General features: G+C 49.1%; 1 protein-coding gene across 1 annotated transcript in view; it reads left to right on the top strand.

The window, feature by feature from the left end:
* LOC138564021 (zinc finger protein 892-like) overlaps positions 1-22,589 on the top strand; it is a 76,131-nt gene extending 53,542 nt beyond the window's left edge. Inside the window, exon 3 of the mRNA XM_069642880.1 lies at positions 19,480-22,589. Coding sequence (XP_069498981.1) covers positions 19,480-20,390 — 911 coding nt within the window. The 3' untranslated portion in view covers positions 20,391-22,589. The remainder of the gene's footprint in view (positions 1-19,479) is intronic.
* Positions 22,590-23,094: the final 505 nt, after the last annotated feature.

A 23,094-nucleotide genomic window follows, 5' to 3' on the forward strand; every position in this document is an offset into this window, starting at 1 on the left:
GCAAGGCCTCAACAAGAGGTTTGAGGCGGTCCGGTCCCACGGGAGGAACCCCGGTGAGGCTGACGAAGAAAACGACGGTGGCGCTGATGAGGTTCCCGAGGGGGAGGAGCCATTGCCAGACAACTCGGCAGCCATTTTGGTGGCAATCCAAACCTTATGCACAGAGCTAAGGACGAGATTGCCTCTACCCCCAACCGACGACCCAGCAGAGCCAGGCCAGTCGGGGAAACCCTCCTAACAAGCAGAGGAGAGTTCATCCCACCACCCCCACCTTTCCAGCCCTCACAGCCCGCTCAGCCTTCCCCTGATCCTAGGGATAACATGGGAACAGATACAGCCACGACAGGAACGGATGACGACGGTGGTGACGACGGGATGGGCCTGCCATCACCACCCCCACGGGCCTGCCCGCCCGACGAAATTGGCTCCTTCCACGCCATGATTTCCAGGGCATCCGAGCTCTTCCAGCTCTGCCCCGAAAAACAGAAGGAAGGCTTCCTCTATCAACGGTGCAAGGCCAAGTGGAAGACTGTCCTCGCGGTGCCGTTGCTTGACGACATCTGGGACAAGGGACTTGCTCTCCTGAAGAACCCGTCCACGACGCCTGCCAAGATGGATTGGTACGATAAGTACCGGGTCCCTGATTCCGCCCCTCTGTGCCTTAGGGCACAGCCGACCCCGGATTCAGTCGTCTCGGCGGCGGCCAAGAAGAAAGCGGCGGGGGCAACAGCTTCAACCTCCCCACCTGACGACGAGGGAAAGAGACTGGATGCCATGGGACGACGAGTCATCTCATCCGCGGCGTTGACAATTAAGGCGGCCAACGCCCTAGCGATTGTGGCCCACTACGACATGGAGTTGTGGTACAAGATCGCCCCCCCTGCTGGACCTCCTACCGGACGACAAGAAGGCAGAGGCCCTGGGGATCCTACAGGAAGGTGAGGTGGCGTCAGACCACGCCATAACGGTGGCCACGGACACAGGGTTCCGCCAGTTGGGCAACAGTGTTTGCCTTCGACGGCGGGGATGGCTCAAGGCAACAGATTTCCGCCAGGACGTGCAAACCAGAGTTCTGGACATGCCCTTCGACGGAAACAACCTGTTTGGAAAGACAGTAGATGAGTCACTTCAGGCCATCAAGACGGAGACGGCTCGGGCCTTGGGAGTTTTGCAGCAACGACAGCCACCCTTTCGGAACTCCGAGGCAAGCAATGTGCCTCCAAAGGATTCAGCGGTGGCTCCTCGACGTACCGCCAGGCAGCCCGCTCCTCATCACAAGAGGCCTACCGAGGACGCAGCAAGTCAGGAGGACGCCATTGCCAAGTAGGCCAGGGCGGCAAGGCCGCCTCCAAGCAGGACTGAACCGGCCGTACCGTCGGGCCCCCACCTGCGCACCCTGGTGGGAGGCTGGCTGGCGAAGTTCATCAGCGTGTGGGAGTCCATCTCCACTGACCGTTGGGTACTGGATGCCCTGGCCCACGGGCACACCCTCGAATTTCTAAAGAAGTGCCCCCGAATTCTTCCCGTGGCCAGGAAGGAAAATCCCATCCCACAACTGCTATTAGAGGTAAGGGCGATGCTCAAGAAACAGGCCATCAAGCTCGTCCCGAAGAGGCTCTGGGGCTCCGGAGTATACTCAAGATACTGTCTCGTCAGAAAGAAGACAGGCGGTTGGCGCCCCATCCTGGACCTGCGTCAGTTAAACAAATACATCAAGTCCCAGAAGTTCTGGATGGTCACCCTCCAGCACGTGCTGGGACAGCTGGAGGCAGGCGACTTCCTATCGGCGCTGGACTTGGAGGATGCTTACTGCCACATCCCCATTCTAAAAGGACACCGAGGTTTCTCAGATTCATAGTCCATGGACGGCACTACCAATTCAAGGCCCTGCCTTTCGGATTGAAGTAAGCGTCCAGGGTATTTACCAAGTCCCTACCGCCAGTGGCAGCGCGGCAGCGCGTGCAAGAGATCCACGTTTACCCCTACCTGGACGATTGGCTCATCCGAGCAAGGACAAGGGAGCTCGCTGTCGAGCACACGGCGAAGACCGTCCAACTGCTCACGGACCTGGGTTTCTCCATCAACTTCCCAAAATCCCACCTGGTTCCGTCGCAGGTCGCACTGTTTCTGGGAGCCAAGCTCGATACAGTGGCACGATTGGCTTCCCCGTCGGAGGAAAGGACGAAGGCCATCCTGGGCATGGTGCAGCGCCTGCTGGCCATGGACATTGCCAGGGTGAGGTCCTCTTGCATCTACCTGGTGCGCCTATGCAGGCTGCGGATGCGTCCTCTACAGGAGTTCCTCGACACCCGTTGGATTGGATGCAAGCGGCGGGCAGCTTCGAAGAGAAGATCCCTCTCAACTAGGTCTTCTGTCAAGCTATTCGGTGGTGGGGCACCCGTGCGCATCTCGCGGCGGGCACAGACTTTCAGACCCCAACACACCAGGAGACGGTAACGACGGATGCCTCCCTGGAGGGTTGGGGAGCGCACACCGGAGATCTTCATGCGAGAGGCCTTTGGCTCCTGGAGGAGAGGTCACTCCACAACAACATCCCTGGAGCTCCGAGCAGTGTTCTGGGCTCTCAGTTCGTTTCTCCCGTCCCTCAAGGGCAAGGTGTTAAGGATCTTCACCGACAAAACCACCACGATGTTCTACATCCGGAAGCAGGGAGGAACCAGGTCCCCGGCACTATCCAAGGAGGCCCAGGATCTGTGGCATTGGGCCGTTGCCCAGGGGATGTTTCTGGTGCCCTTCCACCTAGCAGGGATCAAGAACACCATCGCCGACTCGCTGAGAAGGGAGTTGCGCTCATGCCACGAGTGGGAACTGCATCAGGACCAAGTGGATTGGCTTTTTCGACGATGGGGGAAAACCCCAGATCGACCTGTTTGTGACGGCGGCGAACTCCAAGTGCCAGAGGTTTGCATGCAGGTTTCCCCAGCCGAGGAGCATGGCCGATGCTTTCTCGTTCCCCTGGGATGGCCTGTTCTATGCATTCCCGCCGTTGCCGTTGCTTCTGCGACTCGTCAACCAACTCAAGAGGTCCCAGTGCAGGATGATCCTTGTCGCACTGGCGTGGCTGAGACAGATCTGGTTCCCGGACCTTCTGGACTTGTCAGGTCCCCCCCCCCCCCCAGTCAAACTATCGACAGACCCAGATCTTCTCTCCAGAGAAGGAGGCGCCATCCTCCATCACGACCCGGGGTCGCTGAACTTGCAGGTCTGGCTCCTGCGGCACTAGAGTTTGGAGGGTACGATATCCCGGCGGACTGCAAGGAGGTGCTTGCAAAGGCCAGGGCGTCCTCAACTCTCAAGTGCTATGGACACAAATGGAAGAGGTTCTCTGTCTGGTGCCGTGCACAGAAGATTAACCCTCTGCGAATTACAGCCCATCAAGTGCTGCCGTGCCTCCATCAAAATAAATCCCTGTGGTCTCATCGCCTGGTGAAGGTGTTTATGAAGGGACTATCCGTTCATTCCCGCCGGTGAAGACTCCGGCCCCGGCGTGGGAGCTCAACGTGGTGCTGACCAGGCTCATGGGGGCGCCTTTCGAGCCTATGCATTCGGCACCGTTGAAGTTCCTGTCATGGTAAACCGCATTTCTTGTGGCCATCGCCTCCGTACGACGAGTGGGAGAGATCCAGGCCCTATCCTGCAAGCCTCCATACTTGACTTTTCACGAGACGAGGGTGGTGCTGAGGACACACCCCTCCTTCATGCCCAAGGTGCCGTCGGAATTCCATCTTAATGAGCCCTTGCTGTTACCAGTTTTCTTCCCGTTGCCTTCGTCGCCGGCCGAGAGGACTTTGCACTCGCCGGATGTGGCTTGAGCGCTGAAGTTCTACGTGGACCGCACGAAGAGTTTTCGGAAGACATCACAAGTGTTTGTGAACTCTGGACCTGTGAACCAAGGGAAGGCCCTTTCAAAGGCTTCCATTTCCAGATGGCTCTCCGGCTGCATCATGCACTGTCACCGGTTGGCGAACTGACCGTTGCCCGGCCGTCCGAGAGCCCATTCAACCAGAGCAATTGCTGTTACCACAGCCTTCTTGTCTGGTGTGCCCCTGCTGGACATCTGTAGGGCTGCTACGTGGAGGTCGATGCACGGCCTTCACAAGATTCTACTGCGTCGACCGGGATTCCAGGGAGGAGTCCAGGGTCGGCCAAGCAGTGCTGAGCAACCTGTTCGCCTGAAGGTGGGCCTGATGAGGAGGTAAGAGTTGCTTAATGTTGAGTTTATGTAATACTTAATGTTGAGCCTTGCCACCTCCCGTGGTTGTCCATGGGTGTACTGCTATGTATTCTTATATTCATGAGCATGTGAATCCATGCCAGACCCCATGCTGGAGAAGGAACAAGTTACTTACCTGTAACTGTTGTTCTCCAGCATGGGTCTGGCATGGATTCACATGCGAACCCTCCCGCCTACCCCTCTGCAGCTCTTCACTTGGCCATACTGCCACTTTACGTGCTACCAAATCTGAGTATGGCTGTCAGAGGAGGGGCTTAGGGAGAGGACAGTCATTGGCTGGGGGCAGTATGACCCAGAGACCAGTGATTGGTTACTACTAAGAAAGACAGATCAGAAACGAAACTGATAATGATTTTTTCTTTACTGTGGATTCCCAGCCTCCCGGGGAATATTCATATGTGAATCCATGCCAGACCCATGCTGGAGAACAACAGTTACAGGTAAGTAACTTGTTCCTTATTGTAAGTCCTTTTGTAACTGTCATCCTTGTTCTTCAGATAAATAAAAATATTACGTCTTCTGGACACGCCCATTTGCTGGTCCTCTGAGTGCTGCTCCGCCACCTTATGCTTTCCCCTGTTCCTCCATCTCCCCTCCCTACACCCCACCACCTCCGAGCGGATGTCTGTATGTCTTTGTGCAGTACGCCCTTGTCTCCTGTCCTACCTCCTAGACGAGATAAGTAGAGGGAACATGTGAGCGCTGTGAAATGATATTGCACACCAAACGCCACAATACTGCAACCCGACCACCAGCCAGCAGCTGTCCAGAACCCTACAAGCTACTGGCGGAAGACAGAAACTAGCAATGAAAGAAAGACGCTGCAGTGCCACCAGTACACATTCAAGAAAGAAGCTGCCAGTACTGCTGGGCACTCACAGTGATCATACTGCAATCCTAGACTGGTGTGGGTCGACTTCGAGAAAGAAACAGCCCCACCACAAAAACAGACTTACTTTTGGGGCTAAGCAAAGAGCCCCAGACACGCAATTGAACAGTCAGCCCCTTGGGCTGCAATGTTGGTCTGTAACAGACACTGGTGGAGGAAGCTTAGCCCACAATTTACAACATTTGCAGCATCTAATGTCCGTGGCAGGGATAGAGCTTCCAGATTGGCTAGGGCAAGCAGGCCAATGGCAAGAAGCGAGGGAATATAAAATAGCGGGAAATGAAAAAAGTTTGGGTTGTTTGGTTGAGGTTACAGGAGGTGGAGGTGTTGGACCAAGAGACCCCCAGCAGGAGAAAGGAAGGAGCAATAGAGTGTGGAGACAGTTATTGGAGAAGGTTAGGTATTGGCTTATTGAGTGTAAGGGTGCTGTGGTGTAAGTTTGCATGGTTTGCATGGTTTGTGGGGTGAGTTGTATTGGTAGGGTAGAGTGCGTTAGTGAAGTGAATGGTGCTGAATGAAAGGATGGTGTTTGTGTAGTGGTTTGGAGAGTGGAGTTTAGAGGGGAGTATTAGTAGTAGTGTGTAGGATGGAGGAGGCATTACTAAAGTGAATGAGGGAGTAGCTGTATTGTGGAAAAGGGATTATTAGCTGGTAGACTGGAGGGAGTAGTAGTACTTGTCCTGAGAGGATAGCTCAGGGGCAATGTGCTCATCTTGGAAGTAAGACGCGGAGCAACACAGGTTCGATCCCCGGGTCCGCGCTTTGAAACCTTTGGGTATTAAGCGCGTTATAAATAACCAATTACAATGACTATATCAGTAGCTAGTAACCTGAAGGGAGAAGGAGGGTGAGCGTGAGCGTGGGGGTGCGGCGAGAGAACATTTTAGACAGTAAGGGTCCACGTTTGGTAGCACTAAACAAGGTTTACAGATGCCTGCTTAGGGAGGAGGGTCAAAACCATAAGAGGGAGAGAAGGACAGCATTAAGCCCCACAAAGGAATACAAAAGCCCTCAAACTGTTTCTGTGAATCGGAATGACAGCTAGGCTGTGCATGGATGGGAGAAACCTGCAAAAAAGGCAAGGCTTCTTGAACAGAAGACAGTCGACCACTGGACGAAACATCCGGCGAAGGAATCATGATGAGAAGCTCGTTGCATCCTCCTGGACCGTTGAACTGCCTGGTGAAGCCCTGCTCCTGTGCTGAAATTCCTTTTCCTAATCGACAAGAGAAGCTCCGGAAGGGACGACTTCTTCCCTTGGGTTAGTGGGACCAACTAACCCCTGAGACAAACTTTGTTGGAAGACCTTCCCCCAACTGGCTGTACTACTTTGCTGCTGTTGGAACCGAGCGCCAGGGGTCGAGAAATCCATAGTCGAGTGCAACGTCTGTAAGCCGGCCAGAAGTTCCAGGAGTCTCCTGAGGACCCTCCCAAAGCAGGATGATCCAAGCTCTAGTCACCTCACCAGAGTGTACTGGACTCAAAGTGAAGGAAGCCCATCCGGTGTCCAAGAACCGCGGTGGTGCTGTTGACCAAGCACTGAAATGGTGAAGTGCCGCTGATCTGAAAAGAGCGCGTAGCTGTGCCGACCTCTGAACTGTTGTGCAGGAGTCCTCTAGACAACGTCCCTTTTGTCCCCACGACTGAGGCCCAGGAATAAAGGTTCTGCAACACTGCAATCAAGACAGAAGCCAGCTGGATCCTCTTCTAACCTAAGGTACTGTTCTGACTAAGGGGTACTCTTTATTCATAGCTTGCTTTTCTCAGTTGAGACTTGTAGTAGCTGCTTTTTTATTTTGTTGCTTTTTGGGTCTAACTCTAACTTTCACAGGTGTAACAGCTTGTGGCCCAACAGTGATTTTCTACAACAAACTCTAACCTTGTCGGAGACATTTTTTGCTATCTAAGTGCTTCAGCTCCATAGACTTTGCCCCAATTGACTGGCCGTCCTGGCTCCCTGCAGACTCTTCTAACCCATTGATTTGGATTCTTACTGTCCCTCAGACGTGATACATTGGTGTTTAACTAATATTGCTGGGAAAGGTTTTTATCTAGACTTCATCGGGAGATCTAAAAGTGCTCACATGCTCCGAAAACCTGTTAACCTTTTTCCTTCCATTTAACCTTGCATTTTTGCCAACCTCAGAATTTTACCAAGCACAGAAGTGATCTATAAATGGCAATACTGTTATTACTAACGATACTAGTAGTGAAGTCACCCCAGGGTGTAGGAAGTGTGTATGAAGCATCTCTAAAGAGTGTCTACTTGCTTTGACTTGATTCTGAGCACATATTTTGAAATGTATTTTCATTGTTGCACATTGCCCTTTTTAAAGAATGCTTATTTCAAACTGACCGTTAAGTAAATCATTATTTTACTAGACAACCTTCAGTGTAAGTGTTAATTGAATACTTTTATTTGTGGATTTCGATGCTACAGCTGTACAGCTCACATTTATCTCTCTTGAGATAAGTCTGGCTGCTCAGTTACACTACCCACTTGTGTAGTACGGACCTATACCAATAGGTGGGTTATGTAAACCAAGAGGACAAGACTGGTGTAGTCTCCCACAGGGTTACTGCATCCAATCTTGCCTAACACTTGTGGCAGGCGGTGAGGATTTGTGTAGAGTGGTTACTTTGAATATTTTCTGTACTTGTGTCCAACTAAATCAGCCACAAGGCTAATCTCCATTAAAAAGTGAAGCAATTGTGACATGACAAATATGGATGACTTCAAGGAGGCAGCCCTTATTGTTCTGACAGTAGATCAACTGCCAGGGGTCTCCCTGTAAAAGGAAAGAAATGTGAATAAATTCCGAGATTGTTGAATCGCCATTGTTTGGGTAGTAGGCCTGCAACACCTACTATCCTAAGTAATGTGGAAAATGATGAGGAGGATGACAGCTTAGAATCTAACTCCAATCTGCAAGGAGGAGTCAGAGGAGGTAGAGGAGTCTCAGGAAGAGATCATCCCTGCCACATCCTGCCCTTTTGCCTCAGCCTATTTCCATTGGGACCCCACAAGGTCCACATTTAAACCCAGAATATGTTTTTCTTGAAAGAATGAGATTAGAGTTGGAATTCAAATGTTGATTGCTCAAGCTGAAGCCAAACATCAAGAAGCAGTGAGTATGTATGAACCTAACTTGATGTGTTGGATTGGCTGGGTACGTTTGAATACACCTATGTCTTCAAGGAATCAGTGGGAATGATGTAATTCCTTGGCACATATCTAGGCTCCCCCTGATTGGCTGTGATGATGTAATGGAGTTGGGTGCCATTGAGAGAGAGGATTATGAATCTGTGAAGCTGGCATTAATAGCCTGATTTGGGAACACTCCTTCCCAGCTTCCAAGACTGATGGTACGCCTTCGGTTACCTGGGTACGTGAGTGTTAAAAGAATTTAGATAGTTGGGTTGGGTCAAGGGTTACAGAGTGAACACCTTTGAAGGAATGAGCAATCTTTTTTTGTTAGAATCTATTTTTGAAGCCTGCTCTCCTGAGCTAAGACAGCACTTGGCTGACTCAAAAGAGATTGATCCCAAAACATAAGTACAGGCTGCTGACGTGCGGGTAACCAACAGGGCCACTCACAAGACCATTGGGCAACTCACAAAAAGGAAGAGGGGAAGCAGCACAAGAAAGAGGGAAAAGAGAATTCTAATTCCAACCATCCAAAAGAGGGACACAAACATAGCCAGGGTAAATTCCATGGGAAACCTGGTAAGTCTAGTGAAACCTCTGGTGCTAAACCAGAGGGAGGCCAGCAGAAACCCCCATTCCAGAGAGCATTTGGGAAATGCTTTGTATGTGGGTCTACTGATCTTTGAAAGGGGATCCCAGATGTAAGGGTAAAACTTTAGGGGTCCACAATGCCTTCTTAGCCTTCATCCTTGAGGGAGGAGTTCAAATGGCAAGTGCCAACTTTGAATTACTCACTGAACACCCCATTAGCGTTCAAAGCAGTGTTTCTTTAGTGTCCTTTGGGTCTGTGGGAACAACAAAATGTGGCTGTGTACCCCCTTAGAGGCATTCTTCCTCTCCTCTCCTTACCCAGAAGCTCACTGTCTCCATAGCTCTTGGTTCTCTCTAGGCTGGACTACTACAACAACCTCTTTCTAAATCTTCCTGCCTCCACTCTCTGCCCTCTGCAACTCATCCAAAATAGGACTGGTAGACTTGTCCTTGGTCTCAAGCTCAGGGATCTATCTTTCCAGGACTGAAATCTCTTCACTGGCTCCCAGTGGCAGAGAAGATGAAGTTCAAAACCATCTGCATTGTCCACAAGGCCTTCTGGGGCCTCAATACCTTCAACTCTTTCTTCCTAAAAGATATCTTCCCTCTTGAGCTCTTTGCTCATCCGCCTCCCATTCCCTCCGGGACATTCGCTTCTCCAAGCAGCGAGCTGGTGGTAGATCTTTCTTCTGCTGGGGCCTCCCTCTGGAATAGACTCCCTGCCTCTCTGAAACTTGAGGAGAACCATCTCCGGTTCCGTAAGCACCTCGAGACCTTCCTCTCTGTTTCTGCCTTCTCTTCTCCTCTCCCCTGCTGATCTCCTGGCTGAATCTGAATCTGCACTGGTTAACTGGCTACCCTCAGATCTTGAGCCCAGGTCCCCTCTCGCCAGTTGCACACCTGAACTGCCCCCTAGCAGCCCTTGCACTTGGGGGCTTGTTACAGAAAGGCAGGCAGGCGGTATTTGTAAAGTAATTGTAGTTTGTTTATTGATCCACTACATTAAGGTCAGTAAGGAATTGGAAAAAATTAAATCAAATGTAATCAACAGAAAGCTTCTTCAGGTTTTTCCTTCCTTCTTAAGGAGGTTTCTTCTCCTTTTCTTGGGCTTGGGATGCAGTAAATACCTCTGGATAGTCTTCTCCTTTTAGTCCTCATAAGCCCACAAGCCTCCCGCAGCTCCTTTCTCCACGTCTGGTTGGCTCTGCAACAAACCGAGAGTGAACCATCAAACCTCTTCTTTGCTCTTGTTTATATACACATGACTTAATTGGCCAATCAGCATCTCTTTTACATCCCAGGTTATAAAGTTCCCTCCAAGACCCGCCCCCTTTCTCTTGGGACGACGACGAGGGTAATGGCGTCCTGTTCATTTCCCTCTTTCATACCATCCTTAATGACCTGGCCGGGACCCCGTAAAGCAGGTTAGGGTCTTTGTTTGTGCTGTCATTGGCTTTGTTATGGATGTTGGTACCGCGTTGGTTTGTGTGGGTGTATTCCGCGTCGCCCCTGCTTCCAGGGACACTGCAACTAATGTCAAGCGGCGAGGTTGCCGACCCGGTGTAATGCGGCGGTTCCGCCGTCCTGTTATTGTGCAGAATCGCTGCAGTCCCTGGTTCCAGTGACACCCCAACTAGTGCCGAGTGGCGAGGTTTATCACTATTCCGGTCAGTGCATGCTAATTGGGGTACTTGTTGCACTCCTGGGTTGTGTCCCCACCATACCCCGAGATTATTTGCATCTGCCTGCACCCTGTTACTTAATGAGAGGGGCAACTGGAGTTCGGTGGGTTCTTCCGGGCCGTTACAGGCCTGTTTCTGTATCCCTAGAGTCCCTGCTAGCACTTGAACCCTGATGTCTGTTCTTACCCTTGCACTTGCCAACAGCTGGCCGTATTTTATTTAGTGTCTTATTTATTTACTGTTACCCTATGTACTGCACTGCCACTGCCTCTTTCCCCCTGCATTTTTCCCCTTCCCTTCCCCCTGCACTTTCCCCTTCCCTTCCCCCTGAACTTGAGCGATCTCAATTTCACCTGGCCTAGTAGCATCGCTGTCTGTCTATCCTCTGTGTCCCCTCCGTTGCCTCGTTGTGCCTTGAAACAGTTGTGTATAGGTGGGTTATAAATGCCATATCCTATCGTATCATTTCCATACCAGATAAAACAAAAGAATATTATAAGGACAGTCTACTTGTACATGGAGGGGAGACCCGTGCCATTAGAGATACTGAGGAAAGCATTACAGTGGTTGATGAAAGTTTCTTCAAACCTGAGGATGTGGCTAAGGTACTCAAAGGTAGTGGGCTAAACTTGCAGGATGCCCTATCCAAATGGTTCCTATTCTGCCAGCTCTCGTCCAGTGCCATAATATGACTGTTAGAGTACATGTCAGTGTACAGAATGAAGTGCCAGGGAAAGTCCTGCTGGGAAATGATTTGAAAACTATTGGAGTTGTATCTAGAACCCTCAGGCCTCCCAGTAACAGGAAGCAGGAGCAAACAACATTGGCCAGAGAGGCAACCTTGAGCGACTCTCAGTGGGAGGTGAAGGACATTTCCAATACCCCCAGTCCACAGGAGGGCCAGCCTTCTATTTCCAAGCCAAACAAAGAGACGCAGGGGAAACCCAAGGTCTCAAGGAAAAGAAATGTCTCAAACCTAAACCTGTTCACAGGACAAGGAAATCACTGAGAGGACAGTCCCAGGTCACCCCAGTGACCCCTTCCCCAGATGAGGCTGTGTGGGAAGACCATACTCAGAAGAGTCAGCTATTGGTGACACATATCTGGAAGAAAACCTTCCCTATGTTGGAGATCTGGATCCTAAAGACCATCACGAACTGCAAACTTTACTTGCAGAAGGTGGACCGTCTAGGGAAGACTTCAGCAGAGGTCAAAGAGAGTGTCCCTCTCTAGAAGGTCTTCGCCAACAGACCGCTTCCCAGCTGGAAGGGCAAGAGCCAGGGAAGCATAGGCTTTATTTGGAGGATGGCCTCTTCTACAGTGAACCTATTGATTCTACCCCAGGAGATTACAGGAGACTTGTAGTGCCCCAGGAGGTAAGACAACAGTTCTTACAGTTAGCCCATGAGATCCCTCTGGCTGGCCACTTGAGTTTCAAGAGGACCAACGAGAAGCTTTCTCTTTGTTTCGACTGGCTCAAGATGTAGAAAAGTTCACTAAGAGCTGCTGCACTTGCCTGACTTCTTGCAAAAGTGGAGGCAAGAATGTGGCACTATAGTGCTGCTCCCTGTGGTGGGAGTCCCTTTTGAGAGGGTGGGGATTGACATTGTTGGTCCCCTAGACCCTCCAACTTCTTCAGGCAACCAATTTATATTGGTTATGGTAGAGCATGCTACTGGGTATCCTGAAGCAATACCTATGTGAACTGTTAAAGTTCAGGCAGTGGCTAAGGTCCTCATTGGTATCTTTATCAGGGTAGGTTTCCCCAAGGAGGTCATCTCTGATGGGGGGAGGGGGGGTCACATTTAATGTCCCACTACATGCAGACCATGTGGAAAAACGGTGGAGTGACCTACAAGTTCTCAACAACATACCATCCCCAAACCATGAGGGTTGTAGAGCGGTTTAGCCAAACTATGAAGAGCATGATGGGTGCTTTAAAGGAACCCCGTAGAAAAAAGCGGGACCGTCTACTGCCATGCCTTCTCTTTGCTAATAGAGAAGTCCCTCAAGCAGGCGTTGGTTACAGCCCCTTTGAACTGCTCTATGGTCATCCGGTCAGAGGCCCTTTGGCCCTGATCAGGAAAGGCTGGAGAGTGCTCCTTCCCTGCAGCGAGTGAGAGTCATTGAGTATGTGCTGGGCCTCAGGAAGAGGATGGCACTCATGATGATTGAAGCTTCTGATAACCTAAAAGCAGGTCAGGCTCTGGTCAAGCATTGGCATGACCAGAAGGCCAATATGGTGGAGTTCACTCCAAACCAGCTAGTTTTGGTTATGGTACCTACCAGGCAGAGAGCCTTACAGGGCAAATGGATTGGACCCTTCAGGGTTGTGGGTAAACTTGGAGAGGTCAATTATTTAGTGGACTTGGAAAATCCCAAGGAGGCCCCCAGGGTCTATCACACTAACCGAAGCCTTATGTTTCCAGACCAGAACTAGGAGCTTTGCTTCTAGCCTCTGATCAAGAGGAGTAGGAGAGTGAGCCTCTCTCTGATCTCCTCGGGGGACAACCCTCAGACGAGACAATTGAAGGAATAAAACTCTTCAGATTTGACTCTGCAACAACAGGAGGAGTGCAAAGCTTTGTTAACTCGGTTTCTCCCCCCCCCCCGTTCTCACTGACTCCAGGCTTGACCCCTTGGGGCCAGCATGATATTTTCACTGGGGACAGTCTCCCTGTCAAAAGCAGAGGTTACAGGGTGTCCGATTACATCAGATCCCACATAAAGGAAGAGGTCAAGAAGATGCTTGACGAGGATTATAGAGCCATCTACAAGTCCATGGGCTAGTCCAGTTGTATTAGTACGAAATGCAGGAACCCAGGAATGGAGATTCTGTGTGAACTAAAGAGCTCTTAATGCAGTTACCACGACTGATGCCCATCCTTTACCCAGGACAGATGAGCTGGTGGACAAACCTGGTTCAGAAAAGTTCCTCAGTACATTTGACCGGACCTCAGGCTATTGGCAAATAGCTCTGACAGATCATGCCAAGGCAAAAACTTCATTTTCCACCCCAGGAGGCCTCTACCAGTTTAAGGTTATACCTTTGTGGGCTCCAAAATGCACCTGCTACATTTCAGAGGATGGTGAATCAAGTTCTGAATGGGATGGAGGACCTCTGCATGGCCTACTTGGATGACAGCAGTGTTCAGCCTCACCTGGGAAGAGCATCTTCACCACCTGGGATATGTTTTGCAGCCTCTGGAACAGGCCCATCTGACCATAAAGGCTTGTAAATGTCAAATTGGTCAGAGTAAAGTGGCCTACCTTGGAAATTAGGTAGGAGGAGGTGAAATAAGGCCATTGCCTAGCAAAATACAAGCTGTACTAGAATGGGCCACCCCTACTACTCGAACCCGAGTGAGAGCCTTTCTAGGTCTCACTGGGTACTACAGTAACTTCATAGAGAACTATGGGAGCATAGCCTCTCCCTTGAATATGATCCCCTCACCCAAATTCCCCAAGAAGGTCGGTGTAATAAGAGTGCACTAAGGGTTTTGAAGGACTAACAAGCCCTTTGTCAAGTTCCAGTCTTAGAAGCTCCTGACTACAACCAATCCCTCATCGTACAGACAAATGCTTCTAACACATGGATAGGTGCAGTGTTGAGTCAACTGGATGAGAAAGGCAAGGAACACCCTATCTGCTCCATCAGTAGGAAACTGATGGACCATGAGACAAGGTGGGCAACAATTGAACAAGAGTGTGTTGCTATTGTGTGGTCTCTGAAGAAGTTTAGGCCACACTTGTATGGTTCTACATTTGTTATTCAGACTGACCACCAACCCTTGAGATGGTTAATGCAGATGAAGGGGGAGCATTCTCATTTCTGTGCTAATTACCTGCAACCTTGAAGACCCCCAGTTCCTTTGCTGGATTTTAGGGATTTTTAATGTTAACCCGTGAGTGAGTGAGTGAGTGAGTGAGTGAGTGAGTGAGTGAGTGAGTGAGCCCTTTTTCTCACTCACTCGTGTGTTTTGATCTGATTTGGATTTCTAATGCCTTTGTTTTTGGGGTCTGACAAACTCCATAGGCATCTACTTTTTGCATGGTGACACACAGCACTTTCAGTGCAGTGTCACAGAGAAACCCTTTAGATTTCTCTTAAGGTTTAAATACCTTTTCTTGGGTGAACTAAAGTTCCCAAGAATAGTAAAGTGAAATTGACTACTTTTTTCTCTTTGTAGGTCCAGAACACCCTATTTTATGTGGATTGCTGGGGAGTTACTTAGCAGCCCCTTTTTCCTACTTGCTCATGTAACAATGTTTGTTACCCTCACAACCTTAAATGGCTGGTGGCAGTGGTTTAATTTTCCTGCCATTGTGCGCTTCTACCACAGCTGAATCCTCCACTGCAGTGTAGCACCCATGGGTGACCATGGTGTCAAAATGGCCCGGTCTTCTTTTTTCGCTGTTTCTTGTTTGTGAGGTCTTTCTTGGGTTTTGGTCTGCGTGCCAAACCAGGTTTCAGCCCTTTGTTCGTTTTGCCTTTGGCAGGCTTCAGTGCTGAAACCCGCCTCTGGCTTCAGTGTGGCTGGAAGGACAGGAAGTCATAGAGGTGCCTGAAACTCTGTTTGTCCTTTGTCTCCTGAATGCACATAGTCCTGATTGGCTGGCTGGTTGTCTGTCCTTGAAGGACGGCCACCCTGCTAGGCTTTGCATGAATGGGAGAAATCTGCACAATAGGTGAGGCTTCTTGAACGGAAGTCAGAGTCGACCACTGGAAGAAACATCTGATGAAGGAAGCGTGAAGAGAAGCTTGCTGCATCCTCCTGGACCTTTGAACTGCCCGGTGAAGCTCAATTGCTGTGCTGAAACTTCTTTTCCTAATCGACAATAGAAGCTCCGGAAGGGGCGACCTCTTCCCTTGTATTAGCGTGTCCAACTAACCCCGAGACAAACTCTGCTGGAAGACCTTCCCCAACTGGGTGTACTTCTTTGCTGCTGGAAGCGAGTGCCAGGGGTCGAGAAATCTGTAGTTGCACGTCTGTAAGCCGGCCAGAAGCTCCAGGAATCTCCTGGAGACCCTCCCAAAGCAGGACGATCCAAGCTCGAGTCACCTCACCAGAGTGCTGGACTCAAGGAGTGAAGGAAGCCCAACCAGTGTCCAAGAGCAGTAGTGCTGTGGACCGAGTGCTGAAACTGCGAAGTGCCGCTGATCAGAAAAGATCCCGTAGCTGCCACCGACTTCCGAACTGCTGCGCAGGAGTCGTCAGACGTCCTCCCTCTTGTCCCCACGATTGAGGGCCAGGAACGAAGGGTCTGCAACACTGCAACCAGACAGAAGCCAGCTGGATCCTCCCCTTCTAACCTAAGGTACTGTTCTCACTAAGGGGTACTCTTTATTCATAGCTTGCTTTTTTCAGTTGAGACTTGCAGTAGCTGCTTTTTTTAGAGTTGGTTCTAACTTTAACTTTCACATGAGTAACAGCATGTGGCCGAACAGTGATTTTCTACAACAAACTCTAACTTTGTGCAGACTTTCTTTTGCTATCTAGTGCCTCAGCTCCATAGACCTAGCTCCAAATTGACTTTGGCTGTCCTGGCTCCCTTCAGATTCTTGTAATGCATTGACTTTGATTCTTACTGTCCCTCAGAGGTGATGCATTGGTTTTTAACGAATATTTCTGGGAAAGGTTTTTATCTAGACTTCATCGGGCGATCTGAAAGTGCTCACATGCTATGAGAACCTGTCAACCTTTTCCCTTCCTTTTTGCCAACCTCAGAATTTTACCAAGTGCAAAAGTGATATATAAATGCCAATACTGTCCTAGTGACGTCACCCCAGGGTGTAGGAGGTGTGTATGAAGCATCTCTAAACAGTATCTGATTGCTTTGACTTGATTCTGAAAATGTATTTTGAAGTGTATTTTTATTGTTGTACATTGGCCTTTTTAAAGAATGCTTATTTAAAACTGACCGTTAAATATTTTACTAGAAAACCCTAAGTGTTATTTGAATACGTATTTTTTGTGGATTTTGATGCAAATGCTCAAAGTTAAGCTTCTTGAAAAAAGTCTAAATGCTGAATCACACTACCAACATGTGTAGTACAGATCTATACCAATAGGTGGGTTACCTAATACCAAGAGGACAAGACTGGTGTAGTCGCCCACAGGGTTACTGCATCAATTCTTGCCTAACACTTGTTTCGCCTCCATCAACTCCCACGTCAGTGGCATTCCGGAGTCTCAGATTAGGGCCGGTTCACAACCGTCCAGTGGATCTCCTGCCCAGGGTGTACCCAGTGTGCCCCACGAAGAAAACCATCCCACGGTGGCAGCGTTTTGCATTCCAGTCACACACATGAGGGATGCCGTGGATAGTCAATCTCTCGTATGCCCATCGTGGTACCGGGGTGCATTCCCCTCTCCTTTTCCTATAACAATCCCCACACTCTTATGCAGGCTCAACTGCTCCCTCATTGGTGGCGTGCTGTCTTCTGAAGCCCTCTCCCTCGCTGCACACTTCAATAGGGTTCCTGTGCCGTGGTTTTTCCTTCCCCAGAAGTGCTGTGTCCAACTTTATCCTGCGCCCTCAGTCTCTGGCACAATGTCGGGCCCAAAGTATTCTCCCATGTCCCGTTAAAAAGCCTATACAAATGCCTCTTCTGCAGCGTCTGCTTCAGGCTCCCCTGCTTCCTGCTCCGCGTCCTCCTTCTCCTGCAGCCCAGTCGAGACCCCAAAAAAGAACACACACACTCATTAAATCACACCGCCTGATCCGCACCTGATTCCACACATGGGTACTTGTGCCTCTTTCTCTGTCTGGGTTTCCCAGGTTGGAGGTAGGAGAAGAAAGGAGAGAATGAGTGAGGAAGAGGGATGGACTACACTAGACAAAGGGACCTGAGAACTGAGAAGGAGCGGGGCAAGGAAAAGGATTTTTACGGAGCCTGATCAACCCAAACAGCATAAACCTCAAGAAGAGTCATGAATACCCAAGAAATCGAAGAGAGCCAGAATCGGAGAGGGGCCATTGGAACCCCAAAGAACTAAGTGAGCTATTGGGTCAACAGAACCCAAAGGAGCTATTGCGACATAATAGGCAGAGTGATGAGGGAGAACAAGATAAGTCAATGGTTTATGGGAGCACAAAAGCAAAGAGCCAGAAGGAGAGAGGGGTCACAGGAACCATAAGACATTAGGTCAGGGGGCATTTAGTTTTTTCCAGGAAAATGACTTTTTTAGGAACTTTTCATAGACTGACAAACTGTTTTCTTTGAGTAGAAATATTGTATTTACTTCTACCATTGGATCCAGAGCCTTTTCCTGGTACCGCCAGAGATATCCTTGTGAAGAAACAAGAGTGCAGGGCACTCGACCTCTTTTCTTTTACCTTTCAGTGAAGTGGTAGGGCCAGTTTAGTGGATAGGTTTGGACCGAGGACTCTCTTGTTTTTGACTATAGACAAGCACCTTAGTTTAATTTCCTTAGGACGTGACCTCCCTTCTAGTAGTAGGAACAGTGAGGGGTTTTCTTTTAATTTAAATAAACTGTCAAACATGTCCTCTGGTCCGAGTCCTCCTTCTGATTTGCTACATAACCCAGAAGAATCTTAAGATCTAGCACCAACCTCCAAATGGAAAAAAGAACCTACGGAAAAAGCAAACTCTTAGGAACTGCCTTCTCCATTCTCATAGCCAAACTATGGAACTCGATCTGAAGAAAATCAGGGCGACGGAGGACCTAACCTTCCAGAAACCGCTAAAGACTGGGTCATTCAACTTGCCGAGATGAAAATGAATCCACAACTGCAGAACGATCATCCTCACGGGAAGGCCAGTTCAACCCCATACAAGGCCCACACCACCTCCACAAAGACATTGAAACTCTAGCCCTGATTGAAAGAAACATGAGGAACCGGACAACCCGAAGCTGCTCACCTCTTGGACCGATATTTCAAGATACACGCATGCAAGTTTGTAGAACGGATCAGGATGACCCAGGAAACCCAACAACTCCTAGTCCACACCCATCCCCTCTCGATAGTGGCCACTCCAGCGACCGCTTACAGCCCCTACACAGTAATCTCTGATATACCAATCCATTTGCTTCCTCTTTAGTCTTTTCCCATCAATCTACCCACACGCCAATGCAAAGGTGAATGCTCTAGAGAAAGAAAGCAACAGCATAGCGGCACAATACCCAGACACCACCCAAAAACCTTCCAACAACTTCCTTTTCTCTTCTACCCTCCCTTGCCACACACTTAGCACAGATGCCCAGATGGCTAGCGAACCACCCTGCTAAACACCCAACCCGCACATCTTTCTCAAAACCACTCACAAACCCCAATAGCTTCCTATCTGGAAACAATAAGCGTCCAGTGTACAAACCATCGCACCCAGAAAGCACACACGGACCAACGCCAGTTACTCCTGGTTCAACAGACATCAACAGCTGAGCACAACTCCTGACTTATGCCTCTCTTTCTGCCCAAACCAACCCAGCCCCCTTTACCTTACAGAGCCACACGAGGGCCTGGAGACCATGGAATTGGCAGCACTGCACGGTAAACATCAACATAACATGATTGGGGAAATAAAATACCTACAGTCTGTCACAACACTTATGTATACTTGTTTATGGAAAAGGAATTCTGAATTAGAGAGAGATTTCTAAAGTAGTTATTTTTTAGAAGAAGTATTTCATGTGCAGCATTTTAATGTGAATAACATGACGATTAGATTTAAAATATGAAATGTTACTTTGGATGTACTTTTATGAAGCAAGTGTTCTCATTGGAATTTACTTGAGCTGCATTTTCACGTGTAAGGAGTCTTGGTTTTTCCCTTCCACGTTTCATTCAGTTGTCAGAGGGATTCACTTATGATCACAGAGCTGCTCCTTCATCTTTAGGTTGTCCAGTGGCATAAAATAATACCCTGTTCCTCTGCTTCTTTCAACAGATAATTGGGACATTTCCAAAACCAAGAGTGGGTGCATGCAACAGAGGAGCCAGACTGGGAAGACGGTGCATCAGTGCACAGAGTGTGAGAAAAGCTTCTATGACTGCTCCAATCTCATAAGACACCAGAGGATTCACACTGGTGAGAAGCTCTGTGAGTGTGCAGAGTGTGGAAAGCAATTTACACAGGCTTCAGCCCTGATAGTGCATCAGAGATCCCACACAGGGGAGAGACCGTACCCATGTTCAGTATGTGAGAAAAGCTTCAGTACCCGTGGGACTCTGAGTTCACACCAGTTGATCCACACTGGTGAAAAGCCCTACGAGTGCACAGAATGTGGCAAGCTGTTTACGCAGGCTTCAAACCTGAAGGCGCATCAGAGATCCCACACAAGGGAGAGACCATACCCATGTTCAACATGTGAGAAAAGCTTCACTACCAGCTCATCACTGAGAAAACATCAGGGGATCCACACCGGTGGGAAGCCTCATGAGTGCACCGAGTGTGGTAAGTGCTTCACTGACGGCTCATATCTGAGACAACATCAGAAGATCCACCTTGGGGTGAAGCCTTACGAGTGCACAGAGTGTGGTAAGCACTTTGGAAGCGTAGCACACCTGAAAGTGCACCAGAGGTCTCACACAGGGGAAAGACCGTACCAGTGCACAGAGTGCCAGAAGCGCTTCACTGACTTGTCATCACTGAGAACGCATCAGAAGATCCACACTGGCGAGAAACCCTACGGGTGCAAAGAGTGCGGTAAGCACTTTAGTCGGGATTCAGACATGAGAAAACATCAGAGATGCCACACAGGGGAGAGACCGCACCAGTGTACAGAGTGTGAGAAAAGCTTTACTTATCGGCCGGACCTGCGGAGGCATCAGATGATCCACGCTCGAAAGAACCCCTAGTGGCCTTTCATACTTGAAGAAACATCAGACTTCCCATATGGGAGAGAGGCCGTAACAGTGCACAGAGTGTGGGAAAAGTTTTACTTCTAGATAGGCTCCAGAGAAACATCAGAGGATCCACATTAGCAGAAGCCCTTTGGGTGCACAGACTGTTGCAAGCACTTTGATGTTTTCTGATGTTCGGTAAGCGCTATAGTGGCGCATAATGTATAGTGTGTAAGAAACATTTCACTACTATTTCAGGGTTGCATTAGCGGGGACCACTAGGTTAAATCTGGGGAACCTTCCCAAAGAAAGCCCATATTGGTTTAGTGGGTGACTCTGCTGCAGGACTACCAGTGGCCTTTGCCGGTCCCATTCTTTGCACAGCCGCTCCAGGCTATGGTGTGGCTGCTCTGTTCTGCTGTGTGGCTGCAGTCAGCGTCTCTCTGAGGAACCACTGCAGTGATCAGCTCCTAGCGGTGCTGGTGCTATATGTGGGCAGGCAATTGCTTCTCTATCTTCCATCTTATCTTCTTCCTGGTCTCTTCTTTCTCTCAGGTATCAGCTTCTGCAATAGTGAAAGAAAACTGGCGAGCATAGGCACTAGGGGCGGGGTCAAGCATCAGGGCTTGATCTGTTGCCTTTTCACTTATGGCCAGGGATGGTTCTGGATTCCCCCTTTCTCCTTCCACCTCCCATGGAGAGAGAGAGGTGTTTAACCCCTATGGACATGCTTAAGGATTGGACCTTGAAACACTACATTACGTTTACTGCAAACATCTCTATGCTGTTTCATTTGCCATTTTTCTGCCTGCTGGCTTGTTATGGATTCCAAATGTATGAATTGGGCTTGGGAAGTCCTATGAAATATTTAGTGCTTTGGAATCAGATCTTGCTGGTTACCATCCTGGCGTCTCCAGTCTGTTATTCTAAGATACCATCCATCCGAGATCAAAATGGAAGCCACTGGCTCCATTTCCAAGAAGAAACCGAAGGGCCAATATTACAACTCAGCGTATCATGTCTAGTAAGGAGGTATTACTGGAGATGTTGAGTTTGGTTTTCTTTATTGATGCCATTCTTCAGTTATTCAAGTCCTTCACCAGCGGTTCTGTTAATCGAGGCCTCCAAGGGCAGTAGTTATGACAAAATGCTTTAATGCATCTGCAGAAAAGCTGAGGGGCACTCATACACGCAGATTCTAAGGTAGACCCTTGTGACCATCTCAGCCTGAATGAAATTAGTACAGTCTTGACAGTCTCTCAGAATGCAGGAAATCCGGATGCGTCTGATCTCTGTCACTCCAATCTTGCTCCTCCTCATGAGGTCTCTGACCTTGTCTGCCAGTGCCAAATAAGTGACCACATACGTGTGAACCGGGCCATTGTTACCAACAGTTACAAATGTTATCAATAAATATTGTCCTATTTCATGGACATGAACCTTCCACTGTTCGCTGCGAGCTGCAAAAGGTACTTGCGAGATGTGAGTTACAGCAGATGTCTTGCCCCAACAGAAACTCAATTGAGGTTCACTACCCAGATGACGGGACTAACCCTTGCTTGAACAGGATCTTATACAAACAGGAAGGCGTATTAACTCTTCACGGCTGCGCTGGAATTAACATTTCATTTTAAAATGTGCTTAACTGATTGTGTTGTACACTACATCAAATGCCCACGTGATGCAAGTCCCATGTGCTGGAGCAACAAGAAGAATGAAGAAGGTACAAGTCCACTGTTGCTGTACGCCGCACACAAGCAGTGCACTAAGTTGCACAATTGTGTTTTCTACTTCACGAGACAAATCCTAAACCGGCCAGAGAAGCGGACATACTCAAATCCTCTTAAAGACGAGAGGCCTGGGTCACCCACAGACTGTCCGTTCCTGTCTCATCGTTTTATTCGGTCACAGATTGGATATATTCGGTCCCTATCAAGAGAACTTTCCAATGTCCAGGTTAAATGAATGGCATGTCAAACTTCTTCTGCACTGGTGGGCTTCAGGTACTTCTTAAACAGAAGGTGTCTTCCTTTCTTTGATGGAAATAAATACGGCCTTTGCTTTGGAGCTTTGAAAAAACTCACAAATACACTGTCCTTTGTTGGGTAAAACTATTTAAATGAATTACGTGTGTGTGTGTGTGTGAGTGTGTGGGGGGGGTCATGTTTTATGTATCTTCTATTGGGGTCAATAAAACATGCATTTACTCATTAATGGCTTTGAATCTGTAAAGGTAGACTTGTGTTCACAGATCATGTCCTTGTATGTTGGTATTTTGTGATTTGTATTGGAAACTCTTTCTCTGTCCTGGCCAGCCCTCGTTCTCTAACCTTTCAGATAGTGCCCAGAAGCATGGGGAGCAGTGTAGCCTGCTATACCGACCGAAGATCCAGAAACCACAGCTACCAGCATGCCCCACACGCCTCAAACCGCTGGAATGGCTAGTCCCACCCGGAAAGGGTTCAGGGGGGTAGCAGCACCTCCAGAGACCAACACCACCAAGTACCACAATGCACCTGGTTCCCATGGCCAAAATCCGGCCCAGATAAGACAAAAGGTTGCCCTGAAAAATTGATTTTGCTCACCCATCCAAGAGCTGAATGGGAGACTCCATACCTGCCAAAGGGTCATCAGAATAGTTACATGGGAGCAGTGAAACAGCAGCGGTGGAGCTGGAGCTTGCGGAGAGCTGAACTGCAGTATCCTCCCCAAAACAAAT

Source organism: Ambystoma mexicanum, chromosome 1p, assembly GCF_040938575.1.
Source record: "Ambystoma mexicanum isolate Mex_15411 chromosome 1p, UKY_AmexF1_1, whole genome shotgun sequence".
NCBI classification, from domain to species: domain Eukaryota; kingdom Metazoa; phylum Chordata; class Amphibia; order Caudata; family Ambystomatidae; genus Ambystoma; species Ambystoma mexicanum.